The sequence below is a fragment of the Emys orbicularis genome, chromosome 7 (assembly GCF_028017835.1).
Source record: "Emys orbicularis isolate rEmyOrb1 chromosome 7, rEmyOrb1.hap1, whole genome shotgun sequence".
NCBI lineage: Eukaryota > Metazoa > Chordata > Testudines > Emydidae > Emys > Emys orbicularis.
The window spans coordinates 27,858,239-27,880,748 of NC_088689.1; the positions used below are offsets into that span (position 1 = coordinate 27,858,239).

At 38.4% G+C, this 22,510-nt stretch overlaps 1 protein-coding gene across 21 annotated transcripts in view; it reads left to right on the forward strand.

Moving 5' to 3' along the window:
* Positions 1–4,913, forward strand: part of JAKMIP3 (Janus kinase and microtubule interacting protein 3) — a 98,373-nt gene extending 93,460 nt beyond the window's left edge. For 17 of the 21 annotated variants that reach the window (XM_065407357.1, XM_065407358.1, XM_065407359.1 and 14 more), the window contains 3 exons: positions 1,096–1,299; positions 1,901–1,966; positions 3,818–3,868. In XM_065407357.1, the coding sequence (XP_065263429.1) occupies positions 1,096–1,299; positions 1,901–1,966; positions 3,818–3,868 (321 nt within the window). Of the gene's footprint in view, positions 1–1,095; positions 1,300–1,900; positions 1,967–3,817; positions 3,869–4,727 lie in introns of those variants that run through there. The other 4 variants (XM_065407364.1, XM_065407373.1, XM_065407354.1 and 1 more) reach the window with 3 other exon arrangements.
* The last annotated feature ends 17,597 nt before the right edge of the window (positions 4,914–22,510 follow it).

Genomic DNA, 22,510 nt, shown 5'->3' on the forward strand with positions numbered 1-22,510 from the left:
TAGCAGAATAGTTTTTACTGTTTAACACAGGGTCATTTCCCAACCTTGTTTGTAATATTAACAACCCCTTAGAACCTCAAAACTGAAATGGAGATTCCATACGTTTGTTGTTTTCGCGATGTTACACTATGTTGTTAATATGGCTGTGAGGATGCAGACTTTTGTTTTGTTTGACAAAGTATTGAAGCGATTATTTAAAAATCAAATATACTCATGAAAAGAATTAGATGAAAATTATATGAAGGAAAGTCAAAGTTTGGGTCTGTCTATGTGTCCTATATAGGAAGATGTTACCATTGTTTATTACAATTCTGATCCAATCCTGCAGTACTTAAACAGTTCCTATTGACTTCAAGCATTGACATTAAGTGGAAGTTAGTTTTCATTATACATACAGTAATTTCCTTGTACTGGACTGTAACCTTGTGCCTTTCCTACTATATATTAGGGTTAAATTCTCCCTTAACTCTTTGTACCAAACTCTCATTGACATCAATGGGACATCTGTACATTGGAAGAGGATAGAATATACTCATTTAATATCTGGAAACCTTACAATGTTAAGTAATTGAATGTTAATTCTTATTTCAGGAATATGCTGTGGGGCTGATTGTGCCCAAGTCCTGGCTCCTGTACACCACTCCAGCAGTGTATAGAGACATAGAGGAGAGAGAGAGTCAGGGACAATTCCGCTGGCTCAACAGTGTAAGGGGTATAGCACTGGGTGCCCCAGTGTAAGGGGTAGTGCATGCCTGTAGTGCTCAGTACTACCATGATTCTGGAATGCACAAAGGCAGGTGAGCAGAGGCTGCTGCAAATGAGAGCAGTCCCTGGGGCTGCTCTAACTTACACTGAGGACCTCTTTGGCTGTCACTGCAGCCCAGAGTCTAGGCAACAAGAAGGCGGCTTAAAGGAATCTTTGCTCCCTTCCTGATGGGCTATGCTTCTCAGGTGGTTCAGCACCAAGTCTGCCAAGATCACTTCCAGTTGCGTCGCTGCTTGGGACAAGCCATGCTCTCAATAACATTGACAAAATCCTCGGCCCACCTGTAAGAGAAAAGGATAAGCTAACCGCCTGATTTTGGTTTTGTCTAGCAAATTCTGGAATTAGAAGCCATGCTATATGATGCCCTGCAGCAGGAAGCTGGAGCCAAAATGTCTGAAATTCTTTCAGAAGAGGAGAAAAGCAAGCTGAAGAACGCTGTAGAGCAATGGAAACGCCAAGTTATGAGTGAACTCCGAGAGAGAGATGCCCAGATTCTGCGTGAAAGAATGGAGCTCATTCAACATGCACAGCAGGTACACATTGATACAAAGAGGTTTGTCTCCCTCATTTTTAAGCATAATGAACAGGTGAGCTCTGTCCCTTTCTTCTTGGCTATGCTGCTTCTTTTACTTCTATATAAGAGGTAAGTATTATTATTTTATTATACTGAATGAGGATCAGTGTATGTTTCAGCTTTGTGAATCAAATGTTTCCTTTAGTTCTTGTCCAGTTCCTTTGCCAGCAAGCCAATGTATCTGGGTGAAGTTAAAAGTAAGGGCTGAGATTTTCAACGTCACCTGGGGGATTTAGACACAAAGTTTCCCATACATTTTAATCAGCATAGGGCATCCAAATCACTTAGGAAGTTTTGAAAACCTTATTCATAACCTTCAGCTTTTGGGCCAGATTCTTATTCGCCTGGGCTATATCCCCAATATGAGCCCTGTGTTTGTTTTTTCAATGTCTTTTTCATACAGTCATTGTATTGGATCAGGACACATCTACAAATGAAAACACAAATCAGTTTGCAACCACAGTATATCAGTTACAGTTTCCTTTTTTTTTTAAAAGACTCTCTTCCCAGTTCAGAAAACTTTGTTACTAACACATTGTTTTATGGTTTACATCTTACAGAGAATTAAGGAGCTAGAAGAAAGAATTGAAGGTCAAAAAAGACAGATAAAAGAATTAGAAGAAAAGGTATGGTAATATAAATGAAACATCAATGATAAGATATACATATATGTGGCTATATTTGCATATATCTTAAGAAAATAACCTTATCAAGAAAGTAAAGTTGCAAATAAATGTTCTTGTAATGTTGATTCACTCTTGCGCTGTTGGTGTAGATGGTATTATTGCAAAATCTCGTGTAAGAGATGGACAAACCTCTAAAGCCTGAGGTTTGCTTCAGTTAAACATCTGAAATGGTGATGCATTTCTGAAGTTTATCCAAACTTAGCCATGGCTATTTGGTCTGGAAAGCCTATTCTCACCAGTTCTCTGTATTCTGATTGGATGGGAAGCACAATGACAGAGGCCTTTCCCCAGGTATTTCAATACTTGGGCTTCCAGTCTTGGCTGAAAACAGGAAGTGCGGAAACATATGAGGATAGAAACAAACAAGTTTACCAGACCTTTTCAGATACACCTCTACCTCGATATAATGCGACCCGACATAACATGAATTTGGATATAACGCAGTAAAGCAGTGCTCCGGGGGGGCGGGGCTGTGCAGTCCAGTGGATCAAAGCAAGTTCAATATAACGCGGTTTCACCTATAACGCGGTACGTTTTTTTTGGCTCCCGAGGACAGTGTTATATCGAGGTAGAGGTGTATTGGGATGGTTTGAGTTTAGGGCAAAGTTTCAAATCAGTTGTCATTTTATTGGAACTTGTGCCAATGTGAGAAAGGTTTTAGATCATAAACTCTTTGTGGAAGACACTGTCTTTCTCTCTGTTTGGGAAGCACCTAGCAAATGCACATTTTGAGTGCTACTATAGTGCAAATAAATAATAAAAATTAATAATAATTTCAAATAAACTTGTGAGCTTAAAAAGCAAGAAGATATCTGAGGAGATGCATTAGCACAGTGTCTGGCATGTATCACGTCCAGGCTGACCTAATGCTGGAGCATGGAAGGGAGCATCTTGCATTTCAAAATAAACCCTTCTGGGAAAGAATGCTCCAAGGTTGCAGTTTGATTTTTCCTCTCTTCACCTCTTTTCACACAGATGTCTAGTACATGGGCTTGGTGTTGCAGAACTATGCAGATTTGGGCAGGGGAACCTATGTAACTTGGAAGCAGGTCAGGGGATTGCAGAGCATCACCTTTACAGCCATTTCTCAAGCCTTTGGTGTTGCTGTCCATATCTCCTATGTGAAGGTCCCAAACACACTGCTCTCAGCCTGTCATCAGCACTTCCTCATCCTGACACATTTGAAGTTGGCATGAGGCTCATTTCCCAGCATATAAGGAGATTCAGAGGCTCCCCTTCTGACCACTTCACCTGTCACCCTTCCACTCCACTCAACACGGGAATATCAGGGGTTTCATGACATAGAGGGCCTTGCACCAACTGGTGAATTTTATCCTAAAAGTATAATAAACCACAGTAAAAGCATTTATTTCTAGGAATGGGTGAATCTGTTCATATATAATAGCAATTCATCTGAACTTTCACCCAAAACTAGAACCAAACCTAAAGAAAACCTTTTTTTGAAGGTTCAAAAGAGCTAATTGCTTTCCTCCCACCCCTCATTTATTCCTGCCCTTCTTGCTTCCAATCTGGACAGGGTGCATATGTGCAGGAAATCTCATGAGATTCTGCTCAGTTTTGCAGACTCAAGAGGTTCAGTTGAGCAGTCAGAGAGTCTGAACCTTTGGAAGTTCACCCATCACTACTTATTTCTCTTCCTTTCAAATGACAGTTTTGCCTTCCTCTTGTCTGTAAACGTGGGTTATTTCTCACTAGACACACTGTAAATTCTTTTTCTCTTTCTTTCTTTCCTTCCTTCCTTTTCTCCTTCCTCCCCTATTTCCTTTTCAGTTTTTATTTTTGTTTTTATTTTTCTCTTTAGCTTTCATTCTTTGGTCATAGTTCATCAGCCCACATACAGATGGTAAGTATTTTGTTTGCTGATTATCTCCTGTTTCTGGTCCAATTCTTGTCAACCTTCAGTGCTCTGCTATCACTATGCAGGCTGCATCTGTAGTGTTGTCAGGTCAGCAGGGAATCACTTGATAATGGAAATATCTAAAGAATTTGAAACGTATGGAAAAGAATAAGGCATCCTTAAATGATCTCTGTATATAGGCTGAACAAACTCTAATTTAAGATTTCTCCATGCAAAGGGAAGGACGAGGAAGGCACTAACTACTATAGAAGTAAAAACAACCCCACTAAGCTGCTAGAAAATTGAAAAATAATGTCAGTTTATCAGTATTCCCATGATGGCAGATTATATTCTGGCATGAAGAAGTTGCTATAGCTAGCCATTATTCAGTAATCTTATTCAATATGAATCCATTATGTATTTTCAGTATCCAGCTAGGCTTGCATGATGCAGAGTTTGGTTTAGGCTGAATCACTTCTGTAATCTTGTCATATTTTCAGATCTAATTGCAAGAAATTGTTTCCTTTAAAAGTATTATGTCTCAGGGCCCTTACATTGTTTGAATGTAAATTTCCCATTCTGTTGAGTGTGACCATGTCTTTAAGGAAATAATGGGAAATATTTGTTGGATACCGTCATCTAATTGATGGCATTGTATGGGACAATTCCTGCTGTACATAACATTTCAATAGAACGTATGCAAATCCTCTATTATATGAATAGTCTAGTTTAAGTTATCATAGATTGTGAATGTGAACCTTATAGATATTTTATGCATGTTATTTTTTTTTCCTGGATATACTTTCCTTTGATCCCATGTCTTTGAAAATTTTCTTGTTTCAGACTACTGAGGAAGCTAGAAATGCTTATATTCTTATTGAGCAAGACAGCATTGGTTACCAAGGTGAAATAAAAAAGAAGACATTACTATTTCTAGAAGCCCAAATATATATTTTGTCACTGAAGACTGAGGATATAATCTTTTTGACCCTTTTAGACAATGAATTAAGATGTATGGGAATTTCTTAAAGTGGAGTCTGCTCTTCTGATGTCTATGGCTGTACATTTTTATATGCTAGAATTAGAACTGTCTAAGAAGAAAGCCAAAAAAATTTAAAAAAAAATTAACAATTACAGGCTTCTCTAAAGGAAGCCCCGTCTCTGCTGCTTGAAACAACTTTCAGCTTTACATAAAAAGCAGTATACTAATTCAGATAAAGTGAATATATTTTGGTTCCCTGCTAAGCAGGTAGTAAACTGCTTCTGTAAAGAAGTGATCATGTCCTGTTTTATACGTCACTCATGTATATGTGTTACTCGTAGTTATTTAAATACATGTCTTAAAGGAAGATTTTAAAAAGAGTTCCAGACTAGTCTATGATGAAAACATAAATGTGAATGAAATGAAGCATTGTATTCCAAGATGTTTTTCCTTCAGTTGAAATGGGAAGTAGAACTAATTCATCTGATAATTTCAGAAGAATGTATTTCTTTTCCATAGCACAGGGTATGTATAATGATTTGTTGAATATCCCAAGCACTTAATGATGGTGGGGAGGTGTGTCTACAAAGTTCTGAACCTTCAGAATGTGAAGGTTTCATTTTGTTCTGAAGTTTCAGCAAACTATGCTCTGTAACACTAAGAGAAAAATGGCACAATAATGTATAATGCACTTAAGTTCCTCAATGAAGATGAAGCATTCAACGGTGTCTCATGGAAACTTTGAACCTGTAAAGGGAATAGAAGTGAAAATGTGTCGTCATTGATCTGAATGTCCAGAATGCTGGAAGGTGGGAATATGTGTAAAAAAGAAGATTTGATTAATTTGAGAAAAGAAAGCACAAGCAAGGAAGGTGGGAATCCCTGATTGTATCTCTTGGATTTAAATGTCAGAAAAATGAAAAAAAAAATGTCTTCTGTAGAAAGATACACAAAGGAAAGACTCTGAAAGAAAGCACACAAATGCACTTCACCAAAAAGTAACAAGAGAAATTGAAACAAAGTGCCAAAATCTGGATTTACCAATGAATATATAAAAAGCATCTCATCTGGCCTTTTCCACAACTGCTGTGTATCTAAAATAGGGAGCAGAGAGATGATGAAGAAACTGTACCTATTCTTTGGGAAGCATAACCGAGAAAGCAAAACTAAAGAAGTTACTGAAAGGTAAGAAGAAATGTCTAGCAGATCATTGATTTGCTTACACTTTTGTAAGTACAAGAATAGGGTTTGATCCTGCAGTCCTCACTCAAGCCAACATTGTTTTAAGTACAGTATAGAGGAAACTCTGACCTGATCAGTATTTGTTGTAAATGTTATGTATCCACTTTTCATTTTAGGCAGTGGCCTCATGTATTATATTTCAGTATAATAAATAACAAATGATCATTTTATTCTCTAGATCCATGTTTCCTCTTAATCAAAAATACTTTTAAACTTATCAAAGACTATCAAATTTGTACAAACCCACAGACAATCATATACATGTAACGGATGTGAATAGTAGTTTCCTTTTGGGATATAAAAGACTGAAAACTTTCCTAAATAATGCATATCTGTTTAACACTTTCACACAGCTTTTCTTTAGTGGAGTAATTTATGCTCGTGCTTAGTTATCTGTATGCTTATCAAGAAGAGAACTGTGCCTGTTGTTTAAATTCAACCACAAAACTATTTGAAATTGGTTTTGTTTCAAGTCTGTGCTGCATGATTCAGAGGAGGGACTTGAGGGGGTGTCCCACATCTCAGGTGAGTGCCTTAACCAGTGGGCTCTAGAAGTCAGTCTTTTTCTCTCTCTCTCTCTCTCACTTTGTCCCTGGCCCAATGAATATTTAATTATTTATACACAGCATAGATTGAGAGAGACAGAGACTGACTCTAGAGCCCTGAAAAATTTTTACTGTTTTTTGGCCAGCTCTACAGTTCATTGGTGTGACGAAGTAGTAGTAAGCAGAGTAATTACAATAATGCCTACATACTTCTTTTGCAGTTCCTACTTTAGTGGGAACTGACTCATTGTTTTATATCTAGCTCACATCATTGTATTCCAGTTCTACAAGGTGAAATTTGTTTTCGTGAGTTCAGAGTTCAGTCATTGCATTAGAGCTAGTCCCCAGATTTTGGTTCTGCTACACCATTTAGAATGCATCTGAGTGAATATGCGCCACTCAAAACAAAACCTTGCTTTTGGGTTCATAATGGGGAAAGTCATGCTAATTCACACCCAATCTATTTAGAACTTTGGATCCTGTGAACCGTGCAAACCAGGTTTCATGCAAAACTTTGTGAACCCATTTTGCACTGAGCTTGTCAGTTTGTACAGCTGTTATCAGATGGTCAGGAATTTTCTGATGAAACTTATTTAATCAGAAAAAATGCTGATTCATTAAACCAAAATTGTCTGAGAAAGGGTCAGTTTCAGTCACTCTCCTGATTCAAAACATTTCTAAAAAAAAAGTTTTGAAATTGTGAAAACATCCTGTTTGACACTTTCATATATCAATTTTGTTTTAAAAATTAGGTTGATTTATGCTAAAAAGGGTTTTGGTTAAAAAAAAAAAGTCAAAATCTGAATGAAATGTTCCACAATTATCAAACAAAATATTTTGATTGACCCAAACCAGAAATGTTTTCAAGATTATCAGTTTGCAAACATTTTTGAGATTTTTTACTTTTTGTCCAGCTTTGGGATGGGAAATTTTTTTGCCATCTCAAAAAGTCTTTCAAAATGGGAAAAATATTTGCCACCCAGCTCCAAACAGAAGCATTAGAAGAAACTATTGCCTAAATATCATTGTTTCCAATGAGATTATCATGATAGATTATAACTCAATCACTGTGCAATCCATCATATCACCATTAGCAGAAGAGGACTAAAAATATAAGCATTTTCTCTTTCCATTTCACCCATGAGTCCCTCCTCTTGTAATTTTTTTCAATTACTTTTAGTTTTTTAATAAGAGTTGGAATCCAGGCAGAAAGATCAGATCTTGATTTGAATTTCCCCAAAGTTTAAAGGTGTTTGGATGCAGGGTATTGGTTTGTCCCATTTATTTAACGTTTTTAAAAATTTAAACAGATAAGGGAGTGTAAAGACAGTTTGCATGGGATATATAGGAAGTGTTATAAATGATCATTCTGAATTGGTACTGTCAGATTTAGTAACGCATATTGTTCTCATATAGTTACAGGTACATAAATTGCGGTCATGTTCATTCTTATGAATGTACCCTTCTTTGTATCATTTTCTTTGAACCCACAAGCCAGTCCAGTTGTCCCAGAGGAGCTGATATGTCTCAAATTTAGCAGTCTAACATCTTAAAGACAGGGAGAGCACAACTGCTAAATTATGCTCAATGAGAGCAATGTGATTTATATGCTTGGCAGCACATGACGAGAAGCTCAATGAAATAAGATAAGGAAAAAAATTCAGATCTAGTGTAATCAGATTAGAACTACAGCTAACCAGGAAACTTGGGGTGACTGAGGTAAAAGGTGACAATGGAAAAAAACAACCACCACAAAGACTCCTAAAGACAGCAAAGATAAACTGGTTCCAGTCAACCCAAAACTTTGCATATCCCTCAAACTTTTCTGAGGTTTGTGCACTGTTATGCTTTCTAGTTATTGCTGGCATGGGAAATGGATTACAGTGGAGAGAACTTGAAGCTAATGGAGGGTAAGAGCATTTATAATCCACTATATATTTAACAAGCACTACTGTATAAGGATGTTAACATGAGTGGCTCTGGTGCTAAAGGAAAAAATGAAGGCTTCAGCCATAAAGTAACCTCAGCAAAAAAGTCTCTCTACCAATCTAGATTAACAACAGTGAATATTCTCAAATCATACATCTCCTCATTTATACATTTATATGCATTCCCATTTACATACTTATGGTTGGTGATAAATATACAGTAAAAGCTGTGTTGTCCGGCACTTTATCAACCAGAAAGCTCTATTAACCGGCATTTCTGGTATCTCCCAATACAAATCTTCAATCTAGTAACTGGGACTAGTATCCTGCCTGAGAAGTTATGCAATTGCACATTCTGCACTCTACTTTTATGCAAAAGAGGCAGAAGACAACTAAGCAAGCTGATATCAGGGATTTATTCAAAAAAGCAGCTTCCAGGGTGTGTCATAGGGTCATTACAGATTCAGTCCAATCTCCTATTCCTTCTAAATCTACAATGGTAATTAATGTTGATAATGATGACCCTGAGGCACTGCAAGATCCTGAAGTGCTTTCTGAATCATCAAAGAAAGATTAAATTATGCTCAGTATAGTTTGTGGTAAGTGTATTTTTAGTGATCTGGGTGTATGCCATGCGCTGCCCATAGTGATATGTAGTGTCATAAGATAACCTATTGTATAGAAAACTTTACCTGTATACACCTAAGTGCTTCAAGAAACCAACCACTCTACAGTGCAGTACTACTATTGGATTGGTGAGTATCTGTATACTATTTTATACTTTATTCGTTTTATTGTATTCTAATTCTTGGAAAATTGGTATTCCATTGGTAAATATAACTCTTAATTTACTGGAATTTTTGACTAACCGGCACCCCCCATTCCTCCGACATGCTGCATAACAAAGCTTTTACTGTACGTTGTATATAACCATAAAATGTGTACTATTCAATCATCTCATTAGATTTGCATCTGTTGCAAATACAAAAGGTAATTAGGGCTTCTTGAAAATTTTTGTTTGAAACTATTTTTCAACAAAAAGTTGGGTTTTCAAAACTCAATTATTTTTTCTCCAAAAAGTGTTTGTTCTTCATCAAAAACCCAAGTATCCCAAACTAAAATGTTCTCAGATTTCTGCTGAAAACTGAAAAATTACTATCTGAAATGCTGCCACTCTACTTCGTTATCTAGATTGATTTCCTAATATGTGTTCGCTACCACATTTTCGCTTTGGTAGAGAGCTTTGGTGAATAGGGCTTTTATGAGCTGAAATGAGCCTTTAACCACACATTATTTCTAAATTTCAGGGCACCGCTCAAATGCAGCCCTTTTGGTTATTGAATTTAAATGAGGCCAGACAATTCTCCACAAACAGTGAGACATGTTTGGTAGCTGGAAAGGGTGAGTGTCATTGGAGTAGTTTCCGAGACGTAGAACTGATCATCAGAATCAGCCACAGGAGGGAGCTACAACCAAAAAATAAATAAGCTGTACAATATTTTTTGCTTTTGTGTTTTGTCAGGCTGCTTGCATTGTTACATAGTTTGGAGTTTTAGGATGATTGTGTTGTCTTAATTATTTTGTATAATGTGTATTTTAAATTATACTTGAGATCTTAGAACTGTAAGAATAGGTATTGTTTGCACAAGTCAAAATAAGTAAATACCTTCAAGTAATACTACTCAAAAATCTAGCCATTGTAGTTCAGCCATAGAAAAACAATCATTCATTTTCCTACATTTCAATCTTATAAACCAGTGTATCTGTTGAAGTACCAGTTGGCTGACAAAAATGAATTACTTAGGGATACCTTTTCACTGTGATGTGCAAGTATTTACAGTCCATTCTTGTTAATAGTCAAAGGAAGTATACAGCTCAGTGGAAACTTGGCCTTAAACGCACTGAGCTGTGTGTGTATGTGCATACCTGTGCCTGTGTATTTATGTACAGAGCTCTGTGTAGCTTGAAATCTTGTCTCTTTCACCAATAGAAGTTGGTCCAATCAAATGTATTACCTTACCCACCTTGTCCTTCTATTATATATAACACACACAAAGACACAGACACCCACCCACACATGCTTTATGAAATAAGACTTTCAGAGCTAAACCTCAGCAGTTGCCAGTAAGGTGAAATTACACACACAACACAAGTTTACATGACCAAAATAGTACCTTCACATACAATCATCTACCTGCAGGCATATGTTTTGTGAGTGCAGTTACATATTTATGCATATCCACACATTCAGCAAAATCCTAAGAGGTGCTGAGCCCATTGATGTCAATGGGGATTGCAGATTCTCACAACTTCTCAGAATTAGGCCCATATTTTGTACAGCGTAGCCCAGGGGTGGGCATACTACGGCCCACAGGCCACATCCGGCCCTTCAGACATTTTAATCCAGCTCTTGAGCTCCTGCCGGGGAGTGGGGTCTGGGGCTTGCGTGGCTCCCGGAAGCAACAGCATGTCCCCTTTCTGGCTCCTACACATAGGGGCAGCCAGGGGGCTCTGCGCGCTGCCCCTGCACCAAGCGCCACCCCCCCAGCTCCCATTGGCTGGGAACCGCAGCACCTGCAAATGGGGCAGCGCTTGGTGCACCATAGGAGCCAGAGGGAGGACATGCCGCTGCTTCCAGGAGTTGCTTGAGGTAAGTGCTGCCTGGAGCCTGCATCCCTGACCCTCTTCTGCACCCCAGCCTCCTGCCCTAGCCCTGATCCCCTTCCTGCCATCTGAGTCCCTCGGTCCCAGCCCAGAGCACCCTCCTGCACCCCCAACCACTCATCCCAGCCCCACCCCAGAGCCCACACCCCCAGCTGGAGCCCTCACCCCCCCCCCCCCGCACCCCAACCCTCTGCCCCAGTCCAGAGCTCCCTCCCACATCCTGAACTCTTCATTTCTGGACCCACCCCAGAGCCCTCACTCCCCCTTCCGCACCCCAACCCCCAATTTTGTGAGCATTCATGGCCAACCATACAATTTCAATACCCAGATGTGACCCTCGGGCCAAAAGGTTTGCCCACCCCTGGGGTAGCCAATAAGCTTTAACAATGTAAGGTGAAATTTGTGAGACTCTATACACTACTGAATACCCATTTAAACCTTAACATGAAGTTTAAGAGGGGCGCAATTGATGCATAGGACCACATTATAGTCTGTTTGTATTGAGGGATGTGGATGGAGAAGCAGACCCTGAGGTGGGCCTCAGGGCCTGAAATTGGACCTGCTTGGGAATGGATGTTGCAGAGGACTGGTGAGAGGTGATCTCTACAACTAGTCCTGTTTAGAAGGCAGGCTGCCATGTGCTGGACAAGCTGGAATTTCTGCTTAACCATGATGAATAGTCTTGGTAGAGAGAGTTATAGCAGTCCAGTCTTTAGGTAACAAATATGGGGGTAGTAATTGCTTAGCTCTCACAGCCAATGAGATCTCTGTGTAATGATGTTGGTCACATCTGCTCAGCACAGGCCAGTGTATTTCAACATAGTGATGACAATGAAGTCCTTGGTATAGAATGATTTCTCTTGAGGTCTTATGTATATATATAGAACAGGAAGTGGGGGAATATTGACCCCCGTGGGAGTCTATATACACGTGCTCTTCAGAAAGAACAGCTGCTCATCACTACTCTCCAAGATCTGCTGGAGATAAATTACTGCAGACAGTTTAGAGCTCTGTGTCATCCACCTGCCAGGCCAAAGATGGTTGTTCTACTTTCTGGTAGCCTATGTCAAAGATTGACTTAAGAGAAGTTGTAAGGGCATAGAGATATGTCCTCGTTCCACAGCTTAATTATGATTATGGAGGCTGCATGACATTGGTGGGGTTAGTTCCAGCTGGAGCAAAGCTGTGAACACTTTTTCAATGATTTTTGCCTAGAAATGGGAGGTTGGAGACATCACAGTAATTTTCAAGGTCATTGGCATTCCTTGTTGGTTTCTTGAGAAGTGACTGCACTATTGCATGCTTCAGGAATGTGGTTAGCTGACTTTCCCCAAAAGAATCATTAATAAGTTTGATCAGTAGAGGTCCTAATTGGGTCCTGTCATGGGCAGGGATCCTACATGGCAGACTGCATGTTCCTCAGAGCTTCTAGTCCTTGTATTTGTTAGATGGGTCTACATTCTATTAGGGATGTTGGTATGGACTCAGCTTTTTCATTTAAGAACGAATTTGACAAGAATCTATTTCATACAATGTCTCTAAATGGATCTTGGGCATAATACATTTTGCTATTTAAATTATGATCATTATAGTGAATATTGTACACTATTATTAAATGAGGTGTATTACACTAAAGGTGATCTGAAAGCCAATGGATTGCACTCAGTCCTAGTGAACACAGATGTGGCTACCATTGCAGGGGATCCTGGCCATTTACACTGGGGCTTCGTTTGTCCCTATGACCCTATTTCTTTTTGTAGATAATTAGCTTTCTTTAGATTGGTTTGTTTAGTAGACAATCAAATTGCTCCTTTTTATTGTTGTGCCTTAATTTCCAGCAGTGATTATTTTGTTGTTGTTTTTAGGAAGCCAGGAAGAAAAATGTTCCATAGCAGCTCCATGGGGACACAGGCACTGATTTTTGTTTTTGCTGTTGGGTGCTCCTGTCTGCCCCCTCCCCTCTTCGTGAGTGGCAGGTGGGGCCTCGGGGGGAAGAGGCCAAGTGGGGGCGGGGTCACGGGGGAAGACACCGAGCGGGGGCAGAGCCTCGGGGCTGAGTTCAGGCAGAGCAGGAGGTGGGGCCATTGTCTGGGCGCTAGGGCCCACAAAAGAATAATACAACCCATACAGCCCCTATTTTTTTCTGTGGGTGCTTGAATCCCGGAGCACCACAGAGTCAGTGCCTATGCATTGGGAATTTCTGAACTACAAGTGCTTGAGTTTCACTTTATTATCTTATCAGTTGCACTCTTTATATAAATTTCCATACATTTTGTTTTTAAAAATAGCTGTAACTGGCTTATTTTACAGGGGCAAATTCTGCTCACCTTTGCACTGGTGTAAATCTTGAGTAACTTTTTTGACCTCAACAGAGAACAGAATTTGGCTCAAAGTATGTGAACTGTATTACTCTGAAAGCATTTTCCTACAGATAAAAAAAAACTGCCGATGTGTATAAAAGCAGAGGATGTCTGGCTGCACAATACTTCTGCTTCAGTGTTTCAACCATTTTAAACAAACGGAAATGCATTGAGATGACAATGCCGACCTGAATTTACAACATCTAGAGATGAGATTAGATAAAGGTCCTGAGGCGGGAATAATGACATCATTATTGCTTGAGGACAGTTTAAGCACAGTGCAGAATTGAAGCACAGCTGGGGAAGCTATTTGGTCATGGAGAGGTTTCAGTTCATAAAATAAGAGGCTGCGATTTACTATTTTAGTGATTTCTACTGGCAGACAATTTGAAAAAGATCCTGCTCCATTTCTCCTTGTAATTTAAGCATTTGTTTTATTACTGTCATAATTTAAGATGCTATCTCAGTACCAAACAAACCCTCATGACAGGACAGTTTGTTAAATTGAACTTGACATATGTAAAAACAAAATAGAACATTTAAATGGCTACTACATGATTCGAAAGTTGAAAAATATGCAATTTCATACTTTAATTGACTATGAACTATAGTACTTAAAATGTTAAGAAGCCAAGACCAAAAATATTTTATTGAGGGCCTCTCTCAAAAACAATACAATCCTATGCTATTCTTTAGAATTGTTGGTGTCTATATACCCAGATCATTAGTGTATCCTACACTGATTATATGTAACTGTCTGGGAATTAATGCTTTGAAGTCTGTGCTTGGGTAGTACATTATGTGGCTAATGGATAATATTTCTACTAGCTGTTGTCATGTAGCTGTACTTCCAACTGATTTTTTTAAAATAATCAAATTGCATAGAATGCTGAATGCAACCAGACAAAAGTCACCATGTGAAATAAACCTGAGGTGCGGGGAGGGAGGCTTGTTTCAGACCAGTACAGAGGAGATGAGCATACATCTAAATAAATTACAGAACATGTGCATGTATTTCTCAGCACCCTGCTCGGAAAGCACAGCCCTGGGAGTTCTAATAACACTCATTCAATTAGAAACAAAGATGAAAATGGCAGCACCTACTTTGCCTCGACGCTCAGTATGTGCCGTGTCCAGTAGTATGCACATTCTGCAGCGGATACTACTAAATGAAGCTACTGGAAACTCAGTGATGTCACTACAGAGAGGCCAGTTCAGACATTTTCTTTGGGTTTTATCTGTTCAGTTTCTCATTCCATGGTGAGTTTTGCTTTGAACTCCAGAGTTAAATGAGCCCAAAACATAAATGTAAAACTCAGTCTAAATGGTGCTGAGTTTTACCTGTTTTCCTATGAAAGGCACATGACACCATGAACTTCACACAGTTACAACACAAAACCATTATTCAATCCAGGGTTTTGCAAAACATGGTCTGAATTCACTCAGAAAGAATCGCAAATATTTTCATAATCTTAGTCTGAGTTTTGAATTGGTAACAAAACTTGAAACCAGGGAAAAAATCATGTCAGTGTCCAGTCACACTGTAAAGGTTTTGGGAAGTTCTTCTACTAGACTATTTTCAGCATTATTTCCTGAGTGTGAAAGTAAGATTGTGGCAAGATCATTCTTGCCTCATCTCTTTGGAAACTAAGCTGTCTAGACTAGAATAAAATATCTGGAAAACTATTGTTACTTTATCTTACCTGAGATACAGTACTTTGAGATCCACACCGGAAAAGAGCACAACAAGAGAGGTATTATTATTGCTAGAATTAAAGATGGACCTGGACTGCAAAGCTCAGATGCACACCTGGACTCTCCTGAAGTTCATTGGTGCTCACATCTGATATTTGGTTCAGGCCCATTTCTTCTTGTTACAGTGCTTGGGCAGATTAAGAACTACTAGACAATCCCCAGTACAATGTTTTATTTGTTTAAACATCTCAGTAGTCACATAGATATCCATTCTAATTTGTTGCTAAGACTATTTTGTATAAGACCAGTTTATAAATGTCCTTTCACTTATGATGGCATTAAATTCACCAATAAAAGCTTCCCTCCATATTTAAAGTTCTGTAAAACGTGCATATTAATGGCACAGATTCTTTGCAGTGCCTACTTACCCTGTCACAGCACAATGAGCTCCTATTGCTATCCCTCCTCTCGAAAGACTCAATTTCGGGTGTGTCAGGCCTTCATAAAATACAGGGTTAAAACCTCAATTACCATTTAAAAGGGTCCTTACATCTGTTAAGCTTCTTCACAGCTGTTGCATTTGAGGCAGTTACAGTATTTATTGGTAAAGAATTGATTGTTCCCATCTGCCAGTGATTCTCTGTGATGTCCTTGGTATGAGGCACATAACAGACTATTGTTTATTCTGTTCAGTCATATTTGTGTTTGTAGTCCAGAAAGCTTTAAATGTCTTCAGGATAGAGATTGTCATCTGAAGAAGAAAACTTAGCCGGTAGAGACATTTTAGCATACCAAGAGACTAGATAACCTCTACATGACATGACTGATTCTTGACATGCTTTGTTGGTTAAACAAATGCTGCAGCAGTGGAAAAAAGTTTCCAAATAATAATAGAAGGGTTAAGGAGAATGGGTTTCCAGAGTTGTGTCGGAGAACAATAAAAGAGGAAAGTGTTCTGATCAGCTTGATAGTGACTCAGTTTTCAATGAGTCACTTTTTTTAAAAATAACAGGAGTACTTGTGGCACCTTAGAGACTAACAAATTTATTAGAGCAAGTACTCCTGTTATTTTTGAGGATACAGACTAACACGGCTGCTACTCTGAAACTTTTTTTAAAAAGCTACAGTGTAATTAGATATGTCTCCCATCTGTCTCAGCAGGTGGGGGGAACTTGATGGGGCCAACTGTGATGGGGGACAGTCACTAAGGGACACTAGGTAGCGCCTCTCCCTGGGAGTCTCTGGCACGCATTGGCCAGCTGGGGGGAGGAGTGCTGATTGGTCAGTATTCCCCAGCTCCCAGGACTTAACCTTGCATGGGGGCCAGGTAGAGCCTCTTTCAGCTCCATTCCAACAGTCCCGCCTTTCCCACCCAAGCTAGGAATGGGAACCCGGACAGACAGATCCTGCAGGACTAGCCAATTGCCCGTTTGGGGATCAGGAAAGAATTTTCTCTCATGGGCCAATTGGCAGAGGACACAGGGGAGTTTTTTGCCTTCCTTGCAGCACCTTCAAGCCACAGTGGATTAAGTAGGAATGTGCTTAGTACCTAACTGAGGTACTGGGCTGATTTTGTTTATTCATCACAACCTGTGGCCAGTTTCCAGTGTGGTTAAGAGAGCAAAATGAACAGTTTCCAGAGGTAAAAGACCTGGGATTTTGGTGATGGGTTAGAGTGAGACCTTGCAGCCTTTGCATGCTGAGGTCAGACCTTGTGGCCCTTGCAGGCCAAGGTCCCCACCATTCTGCACCCTCTCTCCCCCTAGTCGGGGGGGAGTGGTGCTTGGACTCAGAGAGAGCAGAGTCCTGAGGGGTAGGCTAAAGAGAACCTACCCGGCATTATTTATATGGTAAAGTGACCTGTAATGCTAATTAAATGCCTGGTATAGGAGAGTGTGGGTGATGGGCGGGTAGCGCCTCTCCTCTGTGTTAAAGTTGAATAAAAGTTGTGGCCTGCCACTTAATTCCATGTATGTGTCTGTCCTTGTTTTGCTGCTGCGTCTGCCTCAAACAGTTTTCCTTCATGTGGGTGTTATTTTAGGGGAAGGGGTATATGGTATTATTTTCTGTAGGATAAAATCAACGGGTTATCATTTCGTAAATGGAATCCAAACTCATTCTTAGCTAAATACTGAACTGAGATGTGCTCCTCATGAATCTAGGCCAGTGAGTATATTTTAGAATAAGTATAGGCTTTTTACTGAATTCTTTTAAAAAATAACCGTTGGCCCACAAGTCTTTAATATTTCAAGCTTTAAAAAGATTCTGCTTCTTAGCACTGGCAGTTCCCAGTGACATAACAAGTAAAACCAGCATATTTTATGATTTAACTACTATCATTATGCAGATGAAGGCCATACAGAACACAGCAAACTCAGTATTAGCCTGAAGTAAAGGTTTAATTAGCTATTAAAGCTGTTGTGTTTAACAGCATACTATGACTTAATTTTAAAAGCATTACATTTGTGAAATCACTAATGATATATTACTTATTATTTCTCAGTAACTCCAATTTTTATTCTTTTTGCTGAATATTATATTTCTTTCCAAGCCTTGTAACAATCAAAAGAAGGTTATTAAATTGACATCTTATAACAATGAATAGTAAAAAAAAAATGCATAGATTATTGAGGGCTTTTTATCTGGTTCCTGACAGTGGCCTTGGTCATCTAAGTAGCATTTTTGCATTGCACCCTCTAATCAGAACCAGCATTTCTACATTCCAGTCCAGTCCAATTGGAGTGATCTTCAGCTTTCACTGATCTCTTCATCACACTGATATCCCTCTTCACAGAGCAACTATCACATGTTACATTTGCACTACAAACAACTCTTGCAAGGAAGCATATTTCACGTCAAGTTCTGAAAGGCAATGCATATTTTAAAGCTTTAACTCCCAGTGCTCCCTGGGACATTAGAAGTGTCAAACACACAATACTGTCCACTTCTAGCAACCTCAAGAGAAGATCCTCAAAGTGAGGATCCTGCACTTTCTACAACAAAACAAACTATAAGTATCTCTATATTGCCCCCAATGCTAACAGAATTCTACATTTTGTAGAAATTAGAAACACTTCTACAGGGACAGACATCTTATCTACTATATGGACACTTAATCCACCCCTTTTCTAAGAAGATATAATCATGTTTGATTCTCCTGTCCTGTTTTTTGGATATTAAAACTTTTAGGGAACCTGTTTGTATGGCTATTGTTTAAAAAAATCATTGTAGTCCATATGAAACAGAAAAAGCCAGGGGCCAAATCATCAGCAAATATTTGAAATATATGGAAATTAACTTACATTGTACTTAAACTTTTTTTAAAATAGGAAATAATATTCATCTCTATAAATAAGAAGGAAGTGTGGTCAATGGTTAGATCACATAACTTTTATGCATCTTATTTTCCTTATCTGTAAATTGGAATATTAATGCACATTGGTACTCACTTTTTAAAGCACTTTGAGATTTATTATTGATTTTATATTATTACCTGCTACTCACTGAATGCCGGATTCAAACAAATATTTATATGGCTTCTAACCCTAAAGTTTTGTGGCTGTGTTGGTATTATGTGGGTAAGAGGAATTCAAGGGTACACCTCAAGCTAATCTCTTTGGATTTATACCAGTATAACTGACATCAGAATCTGACCCTAATGAAAATACAGGCCCAAATTCCAATTTCAGTTACAAGTATAAATCCAAACCATGCACTTCATAATTATATTCATTTATAATCATCTCGTAACAGCATTTTCTTTTTCTTTTCTTTTTCCCAACACATTAGGCACCTCATGCTGAGTGCTTGAGAGAATGTGTCTATATTTACAAATAAATATACCCTTTAACTCTTCATTCACCTAGTGCCTGATCCAAAGCCAGCTGAAGTGAATAGGAGTCTTCCATTGACTGTAGTAGATATTGGATCAGGCCCTGAGTTCACAAATTAAAATACTAAAAGACATTGTTTTAAACTACATATTTCCACATAAAAATAGGTAAAAATACCTATTTCCAGAGGACCAGATCTGATATATTGGTGGGTTGGGAAACCTGGCCACATTGAAGTCAATGCCAAATCTCCTATTGATTTCAGTGGAACCAGGATTTCACCCCTTTACTCACATCAAATAATGTCTTATTCCATGAATAGTTCCATTGACTTAACTGGGACTACTTGTAGAGTAAGGTACAATTCAGTGTGAGTAAGGATATCACTAACTGGCCTTGAGTTTAGGTGCTTTTTCTAATCTAGGCAAGTCTCCAGTACTTTAGAATCTGTAATTGCAATGTATTTAATATTTGCTTGTGACAGGTTTGTAGTGTCCTGTCTTCCTCCTCGTGTTAGCTCTCCTGCAATTGATTCTTACTCCTTTCAGATCTTAGCAGAAATCCTTTAAAAAGCTTATACAGTGGTCAGTCAAAACAAACCATTTACATAGCCCCCGCCCCCCTTTATTTGCATTTAGTGGTTATGTCAAGGTTGTTGGTTTTTTTTTAATGAATTACTGAACTTTTAATTTCCTCTGAATCATTTTAAGGGTCAAAGATGAAAGAGATTTGAAATCTCATTTATAATCTAATCAGTTTTGTCTCACTTTTGTGCTAGGAATGGAAAAATATAATTTGTCAGTTTGCTGAGCCCTTTAATTCTATTTATTGTTATTGCATATATCATAACTATGCATAACTAATGAGTTTATTTTAAAATCATATTTGTTTTTTCAGTAGACTCATCTTTTTTAAAGAGTGTCATTTCTTTTTCAGTGCAAGACATATTTAAAATAAATTCCATAGTGGGGCAGACATTCTGAGTTAGCAAATATAAATAAGAATCTCCTTAAACAATTTAGTGTATCTGATAAACCTTAGGGGCATTTTTTTTTAAGAAAAAGCATCAATTATACATGCAGTGAAATGAGAAAATTGCTTTAGAGGAAGTTCAAACACTGGTCTACCTTAATGGGCGTCCATAGGACTTCAGAGCTTGGGAGATTTGTGTATGATTCTCTAAAGTATTAGCTCTGCCTGTTCATTCAAATCCAGAATCCTCAACTTTGTGGGTTGTTTCTTTGTTTGTTTTGAAATGTTAACCATGTTTGCTGAGCAATCTCTGATCTCTCTCTTTTTTTGTTTGCTTTGATTCTTTTGTTGGGAAATACAATTAGTTTGTTCATATTAACATACATAGTTGAACTCTGAAGTGCAATTACAGTCAATGTTCTGATACTTTCTAATATAAATGTGATTTGGATACATTACCTCAGGGCCTGACCCTATAAACCTAACTCATGCGACTAGTCCCATTTAGCTCAACAGGACTAATTGTATGACTAATTAGTACTCATCATGAGTAAGGGTTGCAGATTCAGGGCTTTATACATTAACAGGTTACTTATGGTGGATATAATGCTTTTGGACATATTAAAGATAATTCTGGCAATGCTATTCATTAGACCTGTCATATGATACATTTACAAACTGCTGCTAATATACTGAAGGAGCTTATGTATGGCTGCCCCAACATGGTTCACCATGGAGCAGTAGGGGTTAGGAAACTCCTTCCCTAACACCTTCCAGAGGATAAGCTAGACTAAACATTTCAGAGACGCTGAGTCTGTGAAAGGAGTTCCCCAGTTATATACATAGGAAGAGATGTGTTGCATGCATGAATTATTGTTTGCACACCAGGTGTTTTAAAATACACTATATGTTAAACCAAATTCCCAAATATTGGGTTAACTCATTGATTCCTAATGTATTTCCTTTTAGAAATTGGAAGAACAAAACTCAGCTTGTCACAGCCTCCCTTTGTGAGCACCTGAGTGTAAATGGCATCATGGCTGATCCTTTAAATCCCATGTGTGTAGGCTCTGCCAATCAGAAACTTAGAAAATCTAGCATGTGACTTGCCACATGATTTGTTGCAATGAAACTGGATGAAATCTGAAATAAACCAGTGTAATTGATCTAAACATTCTTGTCTCAGCAAAGAGAGAAGAATATGTTCCTGCCAATTTTGATGAAAGGATTGAGAGCTTAACAATAACCTTGAATGAAACCTTACTGGTTTGAATTTTGAATGTAAATCCAAAACCAAACAGATTCACCTGGTTTAGGGTTTTGCAGTGAATAGTTCACATAGCTCTATTCAAATCGTTTTTGTGAATTCAACCCTGTTTTTTTAAACATACCCAATAAACAACAAAATTGGAAAGAATATGGTATCTGTAATAATATAGTAAGATGATATTTTTACTGTATTTTAGCATCTTTTATCACAGTCACAACATACTGCATGTTTTCTAATACTATTTTAAAATATATCCATAATGGGAATGCTTTTTTGAGAAATATCAAAAGTTACTGTTAATTCTCAAGATTTTAGATCTTGCTAATTTTTGTTTGAATCCTGATTTGACAGATGTCATTGTAAGAAGGATTTGGCCTACCATCTGCTATTACTGTTTGTTGCAATTTTAGGTGATCAGATTCTTAAACGTTTAGAAGGCTATTTTTCTTTTAGAGGCAGTGTTCAAACTTAATTTAATTCTAGGACAACTTTTAACCTTACAATGACTATAAATCCCATGATTAAAGGCATAGACTTTGTAACATTCAAATTGGACTTTACAAATATAACAGAGGGGAGCAAACTAGCATTTAAGCAGGCCAGAGAGTATGTGTGTGAGGTGAAGACAGCATGTTCTCTCTGTCTACTTCACTCCAACAACACCTACAAGCCAGCAGAAGACCATCCATATGAGCTCTGCATAGTCAGGGTTCTGCAGATTTCTGGGGATTAACACAGAACAGAAGTTGTCTCCACTGAGTATCTGTTTTCTGTGGCTCACTTCTATTGGACTCAGCAGATTTCTCAATGGAAATCTGTGCAACAGTCAAGTCTGCTAGAATCAGCTTTCAGACTCCTCTCTGGCTATTAACTACCCAGAGTGAGTGCAAAGGGAAAGACTATTCCAAATATGGCCCAATATCCTTTGGGGAAAGCAGAGTACTTCCCCCTAGAACCCTGGTCTTCACACAGTTTTCAGACTATAAGTGAAATGCTGGCCCCACTGAAGCCAATGGGAGTTTTGCCATTGACTTCAATGGGACCAGTTTTTCATCCTGTGTCTACTTCTCCCTCCCCAAATCCCTCCACTGTGAAGGAAGCATGCAGCTCCACCAGAGATTTTGGAGAAGTTTTG